The following is an 11,838-nucleotide window of genomic DNA, read 5'->3' on the forward strand; positions in this document are numbered from 1 at the left end:
TTCTCTTTATACTGCTTAGATGCAGTAAGTGTATTTGATATTGAAATCTCTAAAATATTTGTTCAAGCTTCAAGCTGAAGACTAATTTGTATACAAATTCAGTGGTGTTAGTAACTGTTTAAATGAAGTGTCTTTAGTCGTTAGTAGTTCAGGCTGGCCTGGAAGTTTCTGCTGGTGGTATATTTAGCTCTTGTTATGATTGATTAGTATTGCGGGAAGTGTTCAAATTAATAGTTTGCTTAAGACACTGATCGCTTAACTTAAGGAATACTGACAATACTTACTTTTTACTGCATGATAACTGCACTATAACTGCATGGTTCATTATGTTGTTAAATCAGAAATTTGTTGAAAATGCTTTTTTGAATATCTTAATTATGATGTATTAACAGTATTTAGAACTGATGTACATAATTTTATTTCATGCCGACAGACACTTCTGAATATACATTATTTTATAGAAATTAAATTTGATAAATACAAAAAAAAATGTTTTATTGTGAAAATAATGACTAAATTAAACTAAATTAAAATCTGTATCATGTACAAGAAAAAAAAAGTTATTTTTGTATGATGACATTGGCTTTTCATTCTCACTGCTTTAACAAACAGGTCCTATGGTTCACCCTGTTGGTATTTTTTTTAGTTGTGATAATTATGTTTATTTAGAGAAATATCAGTCTTAACAAAACTGCGAACTTTGAAGACTTATTGTCAAGGTTTGTGTCCGCTTCATAACAATGAATAATTTACCTTGAAAGTACCTTGGCACATTTGATCTTCATTTATGACACAATGTGTAGAGCACAACAGTTGAGTCAGGTAACTCTCCCAAAGTCAAGGTCAAACTTCAAAGTAAAATACATAAAAGTCCATATTTTGTGCCAGCTCTACGATTATGAAATGATGTGCAGAGCTCAAAAACCAGGTTGTTTCTTCTAAGGACAAGATCATACTTAAATGTTGGTCATAGACTCTTAAATTAAAAAATTGTACTGATTAAGGGGATACTTCCTGCCTTCAAACTGCCTCGTTGTATCTAATATGAAAACAAATCACAATGGGGACATAAAACTTTCATTAATGAATTGTCCTCATACTTGGACGCAACAATCCTTAAATGTAGACCTTCAAGTTGATGACTTACATTGATTTTGAGTCTTGAATGACCTTGACATTCAATGTCAAGTTATTGATTGTTTTTTTGTGGTAGCTGGATATGACTTTATTATTTTATGTCCAGTCTCATCTTAGGAACCGTAGAGATAATAATTTGAACTTAAATATCAATGCAATATCAGTTTCATGTTTGATAACTCTGATAGGTAGTTATATCATAGTTTAGTCCCTTTTAATTCAAATTGGCTTCAGTCTGAATACTAATTGTTTAACTTCAGTTATCTCCTTTATCCTTAAAATCTTTTTTTTTGGCCAAAATAATGGTTAGCAGATATGACAACCTTTTAGCAAAGCAATTAAGTGAAATTATTTTTGGTACAAATTTGGCTTCAGCAAAATAGGTAAGGTGAGGGTATGAATCACCTTAAGTGATCATTTCTAGTTTATTTTTTTGAGTTATTTTCATTATCACTGTCAGAGTTTATAGTATTTAAAAATATTTCAGTACATTACCATATAGTGATAAAATTTGAAATTGGCCAGAACTGGATTTTCAGCCCGTCTCAACTGGATTTTTTATAGACGTGTTAGGCACATTTTGATATTTACCCTCAAAATTAAAAGTGTTTTTATGATCTTATTGTTGATCAATATCATTTAAACACAGAAAGGAAAAAAAAGAACATAATCATACAGCCCATGTCTTATATGTTTATATATATAAGTCAATAAAAGTTTCTTCTAGAACAGTCCTGTACATTTTGCTATGTTTTACTTTAAATGGAACAAAAGTTCAGTGTCTTTTCAGACATTCAATAAAATTTCAAAACTCAGAAGGGAAAATGCATGTTTGCGGGTTTTTTTTTTTTTTTTTAGCAACAAGCTGAAGTTGCTAAAAAATACTTGATAAGTTATTTCTTCTTTATTAAAAACGTTTAGAGTTACTAAACTAAATATTCATAATCATATTATCTCTGACAGTGAAATAGGTTAACGCAAGAAGAGTATATACAAACAAAAAATAAAATATTTAAAAAGAAAGAAATTTTCTGTTAATTATATCCACAAGAATAGATATATTTCCTAAACAATTCTTTATCAGTGCGGCACTAATCAAAGAAAATCAAAGTCGGCATCAACTTTAATATAATTATGTGCCAATAAAAATTAGAAGTAAATTTACATACTGCCATTTAAGAAAGACTGAATCACAGCATGTAAATTAAAAGTGACAGAAGACCCTTGATAAGTTAAACATGCTAGAATAACTTCGGCAAACTGTTTATTATGCCACCTTGCTGTCAATAAGCAACACAATATTCAACACAATATCAAATCTGCTATCATCCGGAATATGGACAGATAACAATCAATGCCGGGCGGCACAGTTTAAATATTATATAAAGGTGCTACGTTTGATTTTTTTATGTTGACATTTTATCTATTTTATTAACGATTTGGGATCAGGGTTGAAATATTGGGATTTTTTTAAAATCCCCCAGCATATCACATGTATGCATTATATGAATTAAACAAACTTGTTACAGTCATATTTTTGTTTATGTTGTATATATACAAAAAGTAAGCTCTGCATGTTTATGCATATATATATATATAAGTCTTGAACTATTGGCCATTTTTTCTTTACTTTTATCAAAAATCTGTACTTTATTTCATTGATTTCATTTGGTTTCTTTTTTCCTAATGGGGTTATTGAAATAAAGGGAGGTAACTGTTCTCTGAAGTTCTATAATTTTCAGGCTTTTATGGTAATAAAGAGACGGGTAATAAAAGAACAATATATTATTAAAATCATTAAACTTAAAAAAAACTACGGCCTGTAGCCTTGGAATGCAATCATTTACAAATAAGCAATGATCGATGTTGACTGGGATTAAAAGACCATGAACTCTACTACCTTGTGTAATTCTTTTTCTTATTTGAACAATGAACTAAACCCAGGTTGTTATATAAATATTGATCATAGATTGATTAAGTTGAGAATAAATTAGACTATTTATTATTGTAGGAATGATCAATCACACATTAATATATTCTTATTGTACCTCCTGCATTCTTTATATTAGATATTATAATTTAATAATACAGGTAACCTGACATAATTCAACTTTATGGGTTAAATTTTAGTCGATAAGTTTAGCAGTCATACAACTTGGAAAGCCAGTTGACTGCGGAATAGTGTATGATATTAAAGCCAAATTTTCAAAAAAATTTGAACCAAGTCTGTCTTTTATGAAAGTGTAATCTATAATGTTATTTGACAGATAAATTAAATGTCACTTACTTTGTTGCTTTAATAGAGACTTTCCAATAACTGACAATACAGCAAAGTTTGCATGAAAATTTATCAGCATGCTTTAATAAAAAGTACATTACATAAATAATATTCATCATCATCAATAATATAATTTTGAACAAATAAAGACAATTTGTTATGTTTGCAAGATGTGCATCAAATGTTATTTAATACATGGAATAATAAAGATAATAGAGATGATAAACAATGTATCAAAAAAATCAAAGTAAATTTATAAAGCACAAAGAATAGTTAAGTGCTAAAATTTGAAAGATACATGAAATCTAGGCTTTTATACAAATAAGTTGGCCCCAGCTATATTTATGAAAATTTTAAAAAGCTGTATGTTACATGTAGTACCGTAACAAGTAATTGAAAAGTAAAATTATTTGTAATACAGCAATAAGTCTAATTTAAAAATATTTTTATTTACATCAGTCCAACATATTTTACTATTTTTCTTTGTTACTTCAGGTCGTAACCAAGGCTACAGGAGTACATTCCAGTCATATGCAGAATGGGAGAAGAACTTTCCGTACATGTCGGTCTCGGAAAGTTCTGAATCAGATGATTCAGACTCTGATGATAAGAAAGGTAAGACATACTTTAATCTGTCAATTAGTTATATGCATATACATGTATGTGTCAAATGTACATAGGACTAGAGGTGTCATCGATAAGGATTTTTGTATCGATATATATCGGTAATGAATTATCGGCGATACAGCGATATATCGATTGCCAGGCTAAATTTTAGCTTTCAAGTCTTTTTAAATGTTTCCTAAGGACACTGACAAAGCAGTTATATATAGACAAATGCAGAAAAGATCAACTATGAAAACTGAACAATTTGTTTCTTTTTTATTATAAAGCTATAAATGAAAACTAATGACTAGTAACTATAAAGTTTAAAGCCTTTTCCATTTAACTTTAGTTGTTGTTGTTGCTATAACGTAGTTACTGATCATGCTAAATCCCGTCCTTGCCGTTCCAATTAAGCCGGGTTTAATTGGCAAATTATAGTGTTTAGAACCTGAATAATTATTAAAGTTTAACATTTTGTAATCATAATTTTTACAAAGAAACACTGACAAATTTTTCTTGGCATTTCTACACATCCACTTAGCAGACATGCGAGATTACAACGAAATTAGGCAGCATTCGTTAGAGACACTGGGAGGTAACTTTGGCATTGATTTCCGTTTTCATTTTAGAAAAAAAATGTTTCTGGCATTCATAACTTTATATGTCGCTTTTATTTTGATGTTTTGCGACAGTAAACAGGTCTGTCAGTTCTATAAAACCTGTACGCTGAAGTCTCTTTAGCTAGAAATTATATGAGCATTCGATATCCGATATTTAAAAAATGGAATCGATATCGAATCGGATAACAAAGATCGTTGATACACCGATATCGATTGAATCGATGACACCCCTAACATAGGTTGGCTACCAGTCCATATTAAATGCTTGGTCACAGAACTCACAGCTAGTCCTGGAATACTTGCAGACTGCCCTCTACATTACCCCACAAAGAGAATACAATAAGCCACTCCAATTTAAGAATTGAAGGTTGTCCAGTATGACAAATTTACTCTATTTTACTGAGCCTCTATTTTACTGAGCTTTATATTATCTGCCTATTTAAGTAATATTATTTATTAATAATTTTTGGGTTTAGAAATTATATAGAAAATCAGTTGGTAGGTAAATTGTTAGTAAGGGGAAACCACTCCAGAGAATTCCTTAAGATGCTTTTGTGTTTGATCTCCCTTTAGTATTTTTTTTAAAGCTGTTTGAAAAGGATTTTGATTGAATGTAAGGAAAGTTTGAGCATTTTCTTTTGACAAGTTAATTAATTTAGATGATGTGAAGTAAATATTTTATAATCATAAGTGAACTGAGTTTGTAGCTCATAGAAAATAACTATTGGGTAATAAAGGATATGAACTGCCAAATTAGGGGAAATAAATCAGTTTGTACTGAATACAAGTATGACTGTTGCAGTTGCTTCCCTTTTTAAACACCCCCTCAGATAATGATATATGTAGAAAATAAACTGTCAATCAGATTAAAAATTCAATAGGTATGAATAAAACCCTCTAACTTTGGAAAGTGATATAGCTGCTTGTTGATTTATTGACATGCAAAATGATGCCCATTTTTTTAGAGAAAATATTAAAAATTGATACAACATTTGCTAGTCTTTTGTCAGCATATTAAACACGGGGGATTTAAATAAATATTTAAGCGTCAATTCTTTTGATAATTAAACAATACCTCAGTGGAGCAGATATTTGTAGATGGTCATTGTTTTGTCGCTTCAATCAAAAAGAATTTATTGGTAGATGTACGATCAGTGTCTGGTAATTGTTTGACTGGTTCATGGTGAAGGGATCGCGATATTGTCTATGCTTGAATCATTCAAATCATACAGAGTGATCTACAATAACACATGTTCTGTGATTTCGACATCATAATGTTAAAATACATCTTGATTGTTTTTTGATAAGTTGCGACTGTACACTTGAATGCATACATTATGCTTCTTTGAGCAAGAAATGAACTAAAACAAATTTTAAAAGTGGATATAGTTACATGAAAAACAAACAGGATATAGTGGAAATGTGTTCAGAAGGACTTAATTTTCTCATTTTTCTTTAATGGAATCTAAGGAAGATGCCTGCATGCATTTAAACAACGTGTCAATGTTTGATGGTGGAATTTTGAAAAAAAAAAGCTGTTATATTTTTAGTGCAAAAGAAAAAATAGGAATTTTGATGATGGATTTACCAATTAATTATGAAATAGTTAATTCTTTATAGTTGGTATTAAATTGTTTTTATTTCATTGACATTATTTCAAATTACTTAAGCTATTTTACCACAGCTTTACATTTCACATACATATGCATATATGTATTGAAAATTTTAAATACTTAATTCATTATACATATAGTTAAAGAAGTAAAAACACAAACACAAAATAGGCAGATGGCAACATACAGTCAGGTTTAAGGTTTCTTTTTTCATGTTCATTTATTATTAACAACCTTAACAATAAACATGAAAGACTTCATTGTTTGGTTTCATTTAGGAACTGTCTGCATATAATGAATAAAACATTATCTCATGATCTCATGGGCTTTGTTAATCAGTTTTCAAAAATAAAAACAAAAATAAGGTATTTCTTTCAGGTACTGGCTCTAATTGTAAGGTTGTAGACCAGGGTAAGGTCAAAGTCCGCTATGATATATATGTTTAGGCTTTTTAGTCCCCTACCGGTTTACCGGAGGGGACTTTAGGTTTACCCTCCGTCCGTCTGTCCGTCTGTCTGTCCGTCCGTCAGTCCGTCCGTCCGTCAGTCAGTCCGTCCGTCCACAAAACTGGATCCCGCGATAACACAAAAAGTACTGAAAATATTTTAATGAAACTTGATATATGGATAGATGGCAGTATGGAGATTATGCACGTCTTTTTCTTTTCTTCCTATGTTGAAAATTCTGGTTGCTATGGCAACAAATAGACTGAAAATATGGCAAATTTTACACTTAACCTGGATCCCGCAATAATGCAAAAAGTACTGAAAATATTTTTATGAAACTTGATATATGGATAGATGGCAGTATGGAGATTATGCACGTCTTTTCTTTTCTTCCTATGTTGAAAATTCTGGTTGCTATGGCAACAAATAGACAGAAAATATGGCAAATGTTACACATAACCTGGATCCAGTGATAACACAAAAGTACTGAAAATATGTTTATGAAACTTGACATATGGGTATATGGCAGTATGGAAATTATGCACATCCTTTTCTTATCTTCTTATGTTGAAAATTCTGGTTGCTATGGCAACAAATAGACTGAATTTCAAGATTTCTGATTCTAGTTTTTAAGTTTTTTCACTATAAGTTCTTTATTTCTTAAGGTATTTTCTTCAAACTTTAAATATAAGTTGCTTGTAATCAACCACATCATATGTGACAAGGTTTACAACTCTAGCACAAAATTTATCAGAATTACCTCCCTTGAACTTAAAATTTTCATGAAAAAACATTGTTTTTTTTTAATAACTTCTTTTTCTGAATGTATCTACTTCAAACTTCATATAAATGTTTCTTATTATCACTCAACATTTGTGAGTGTTCAATACTCTAGCAAGACTATTTCCAGAATTATGCCCCTTTTGAACTTTTTTTTTTGAGAAATTGGTAATTTTTACTCCAACTTCTTCAATCATGATAGGATTTTAAAAATGTTATATTTTGTTAACAGGGATGTTTAAAAAATAACTTTAGAGTGTCCTCTAGTCTGTCTGTCTGTACATAAAAACTGTTTCCTGTGATCACTTTTAAAGAACTTTTTCAACAAATTTACTTAAAATAGGAACATAAGTGAATGGCCAATGGCCCTTCAGAATGTTGCTTGGGCTCTTACCGGTAGGGGACTTATGGATTGCTTGCAATACTATGATAATTGCTTGTTTAAAATTGGATTAAAAGTAGAAAGCTAAACATTGTTGAAAAGATATTGTGGTCAGAATTAGAAGTGGTCTATAGACGGAAGTATATTTTACAGGCTGAATGCAATTGTGATTTAACTCAGTGAATTCAAATGACCAAGTTACAACTGTATTTTAGTAGACTCACTGCTGGTTCTGGTTATTTACATAGTAGCCTTCCTGGGGCTTTTGTGAGGCACACTTCAAAAGTGGATACAGGAGTGACATTGATGTTTACATTTGTTTACCTTTCTTAGTAAAATCAAATAAACTTTGATCTACTAGGACACTTTGTCATGTTTAAATGATCAATAAAAACAAATTTTAAGTGGCGTAATATACATGTTACAATATGAGCGCTTTACTAAGTGTCTGAGCACTATCCTATCTGGTGTCTGTATAAGATTACATACATGAAATTAAATTTAAAGGAAGTTATTTCATGAAATCTTTTCATTCAAGATTCTAATCCCCATTTCAAATTGCAACATAAAATTTTTAAGAAAGATAAATTTCTTTTCAAAAGCAGTATGTATTATATGATACTGTAATATAATTTTATCATATAAACAAGTAGCAATTCTGTAGTTATTTTCACATTTAATGGAATGTTAACCAGTTAATAGTTTGTTTACCCTGTAACAACCAGCAATTAAGGCATTCTGCTATAATACTTAATAAATATATTAATTGAATACTTGTAGTATTTAAAATTACTTTAACACATATTTAATGATACTAGATTTTTATAGGATAGATAAACGCCTTTCTAGATAAAGTAATCAAATAAGCTGTCATATTAAACGCATTGGTCGAGAATTAATTTGAAATATTGAAAAGCGGTTGAGATAAGTATTTGTATATTTGACATGAAAACATTTTTTGATGGCGTTTTTCATAGACCTATGGAGATGAAATCATTGTGTATTGTCACAGTTTATCTGTAAATCTGAGTTGAAAGGCGTAATAAAATTCTTGTTGATCATCATAATGTTTAGATAAATGCCCCGATTGGCTTAAAAAGGTGTAATATGAGGACTTATTGACTGATTGAATCAAAACTAATATGATGAATGTTAAAGACAGTAGTCTTGCCTGACGTGGAATTTTGTTGTTAAACAAACGTCTTTTGTTTATAACGGACTCTTGAACTGTAAACAAATTTATTTATTTATAAGTGGATTTATTTTAAATATCTGATTATTTTCAAAAGTTGACATAAAGGAACGGTAGTTTTTATTTTTCAACAAACAAATTCATTGTTTTTGTTTATTGATTTTACATTGTTTCTAAAACAATTAATTCATGTAAAATAAAGGAAATGCAAAATGAAAATTCTGTGATTTAGATAATTTATGTTGTTCTGTCACAAGTGTTGTAATGGTTTAGTATGTTTTCTGAGCTGTGCCATACATACTAAGGACAATCTTTTTTAATTATCGTTATATTTTAACATAAATTTTTGCGTAATCCACGTTTCTCGGATACTGTGAATCACTTGAGGAATATGTAAATAATCAGCTCAGACGTCTGCCTATTTTGATTTAACAGTTTTATTATTGTTCCTTTAATCCACGCTCATAGATAAAAAGTAAACAGTTAGGGATTTAATGTGGCAGGCTCTATTCACAATGATGGGATTGAAAAATTAGACGCAAATTAGAACCATTTAGAAAGTTTATTTTTCACAAGAAAGAGTAATAGTTTAATAACGATCACAATAGAACTGTGACATTGAGAGTGTATTCATTAGAAAGGAAGGTTCCGCAGTAATTGACGTGTACGAAAATGGATTTTATAGAAATTGAAAATGCAACGGAGGGTTTTAATGAATAGATCATGGATTTATATTTCAATTTACAAGATGAGGAAAAAGATATAAATTGAACTTGATTTTTGATATTCAATTATTGAATGCCCATTTTGTAATTTTATTGGGTGTAAACATATCGTGCCATCAGTTGGCGTTTTAGACAGCTGCCTTTGAGACAGTTAAAGGAGTAATTATAACATAAATGTAATATCAATCTGAACATACTGTATATTAAATGTTTGATGTTGAATTGAAATGTGAAGTGTGTACTTTGATTTTTGATGTCAAGCTTTAAGTGCGTAATTATTTGGAAAAAGCTTAATAATCATAGGAGGTCTTGTGATTTTATTTAATTATCAGTGTTGTGAATTAAAAATGTATCCGTTAACTAAGGCAACAACTCAGTATAATTTCTCCGCCTTGGAGAACTCAGAGGATGTTGTAGAAAATGGGGAGACAGATGAATATATATATGTTGATGACCCAAAAGAAGGCAATGCCAGTAGTGCAGAGGAAAATGTGGAAAAGGAGGAGAAAAGTAAAATTCAAAGACTAAGTAAGTCTGCTGGGCCGGCAATGTCGTATATGCGTGCAAAGGCCCGCAGATTGAGCAAAGAGAAAAGAGAAAATGATTCAGGGAATATTTCTGATGATAATGACTCATGTTTCTCATTACCATGGAGATATGTTCCTGGAAATATCATGGAGGAGTTAGAATTTTTCAAAAATGCAGGTAAATATATCCTTATGAATGTGTTACATACATTACTGGTTATATATATTTATAATTAGAGATGAAAACTGAGAGCATGTAGCAATATAGTGCAGTGTAGGTGACACTTTCTTTGTGATTGATCATGAAATCCTTTCTGTGGTCATTTGCACTGTACTTCTGCTTTGGCATGTGTTCTTAGCGAAAGTGAAGGCAACTAGTACTGGTAAACTGCTTGACACCAGGAATGATGCAGTGGCTAAACTGTGCTTTGGTAAATTCAGTGTGGCTTACTGCTGTGATGTGGAGAGAAAACTGCTAACATCACCATCAGAAAACTTAGACCTTTGATGCTCTCAAGCCTTACATTTGTTTAATTCCTGTTGGTTAATTGTATGACTACAAGTCTTCCAGCATCATAAGCAAAACTATTCCTGTCATTGAAGCTTTTTTAGGCTCATTTTCCTTTTAGCAAATTGAATCTTGACAGCTGAATGGACATTTCAAAAAAGTCATTATAAGTTTTGTCCCAGGTGAAATGAATCATTTGCATGGTTTTCCATGAAATAACAACCATGTTTTGTCAAATGGCTGCTCACATGGTCAAATTACATTGTGGTCTCTAACATCAGGTGATGATCATGGTCAACCATCTTCACCATGGCTGTTGTGTCACATTATAAATTTCACTGACTTGGTCCTTTTTTAGCTCGACTATTCGATAAGAATAAGTAGAGCTATTGCAGTCACCCGAGCGTCGGCGTCGGCGTAACCACTTATGTTAAAGTTTTTGTAATAGTTCAAATATTTTCAAAGTCCATTGACATATGGCGTTGAAACTTTGCACACATGTTCACAAACATGACCCCAACCTGTAGGCAGGGGGATGTCACTCTATCAAGAATTTTGACAGCATTATGCCCCTTTTTTTACTAAGAATTTACGTAAAAGTTTTTGTAACACCTCAAATATTTTCAAAGTTCGTTGACTAACGGCTTTAAAACTTTGCACACTTGTTAACCATCATGACCCCAACCTGTAGACAAGAGGAGGTAACTGTATCAAGCATTTTGACAGAATTATGCCCCTTTTTCGACTTAGAATTTATGTTAAAGTTTTTGTAATAGTTCAAATATTTTCAAAGTCCATTGACATATGGCTTTGAAACTTTGCACACTTGTTCACCATCATGACCCCAACCTGTAAACAGGAGGAGGTAACTGTATCAAGCATTTTGACAGAATTATGCCCCTTTTTCGACTTAGAATTTACGTTAAAGTTTTTGTAATAGTTCAAATATTTTCAAAGTCCATTAACATATGGCTTTGAAACTTTGCACACTTGTTCAACATCATGACCCCAACCTGTAAACAGG

The 11,838-nt window shown here is 30.9% G+C and overlaps 2 protein-coding genes across 2 annotated transcripts in view; both read left to right on the plus strand.

Moving 5' to 3' along the window:
- Positions 1-4,030, plus strand: part of LOC132739683 (cytosolic carboxypeptidase 2-like) — a gene marked incomplete at its 3' end in the record, with an annotated part of 28,309 nt that extends 24,279 nt beyond the window's left edge. The window contains 1 exon segment of the mRNA XM_060727445.1: positions 3,911-4,030. Within this exon segment, the coding sequence (XP_060583428.1) occupies positions 3,911-4,030 (120 nt within the window).
- Positions 4,031-5,828: 1,798 nt separating this feature from the next.
- Positions 5,829-10,814, plus strand: LOC132739675 (uncharacterized). The gene is made up of 3 exons (XM_060727434.1): positions 5,829-6,264; positions 9,523-10,484; positions 10,666-10,814. The coding sequence occupies exons 2-3, from the start codon at positions 10,127-10,129 to the stop codon at positions 10,812-10,814; spliced, it is 507 nt and encodes a 168-aa protein (XP_060583417.1). The 5' UTR covers positions 5,829-6,264; positions 9,523-10,126.
- Positions 10,815-11,838: the final 1,024 nt, after the last annotated feature.

The sequence above is a fragment of the Ruditapes philippinarum genome, unplaced genomic scaffold (genome assembly GCF_026571515.1).
Source record: "Ruditapes philippinarum isolate M1 unplaced genomic scaffold, ASM2657151v2 ctg234_1_1_1_1, whole genome shotgun sequence".
NCBI classification, from domain to species: Eukaryota; Metazoa; Mollusca; class Bivalvia; order Venerida; family Veneridae; genus Ruditapes; species Ruditapes philippinarum.

Bases quoted from the DNA above. Each gene is read 5' to 3' on its own strand.
- LOC132739675 (XM_060727434.1), top strand. From the start codon at position 10,127: ATGTATCCGTTAACTAAGGCAACAACTCAGTATAATTTCTCCGCCTTG. The intron at 10,485-10,665 runs GTAAATATATCC...ATGTGTTCTTAG, and splicing joins AGAATTTTTCAAAAATGCAG to CGAAAGTGAAGGCAACTAGT.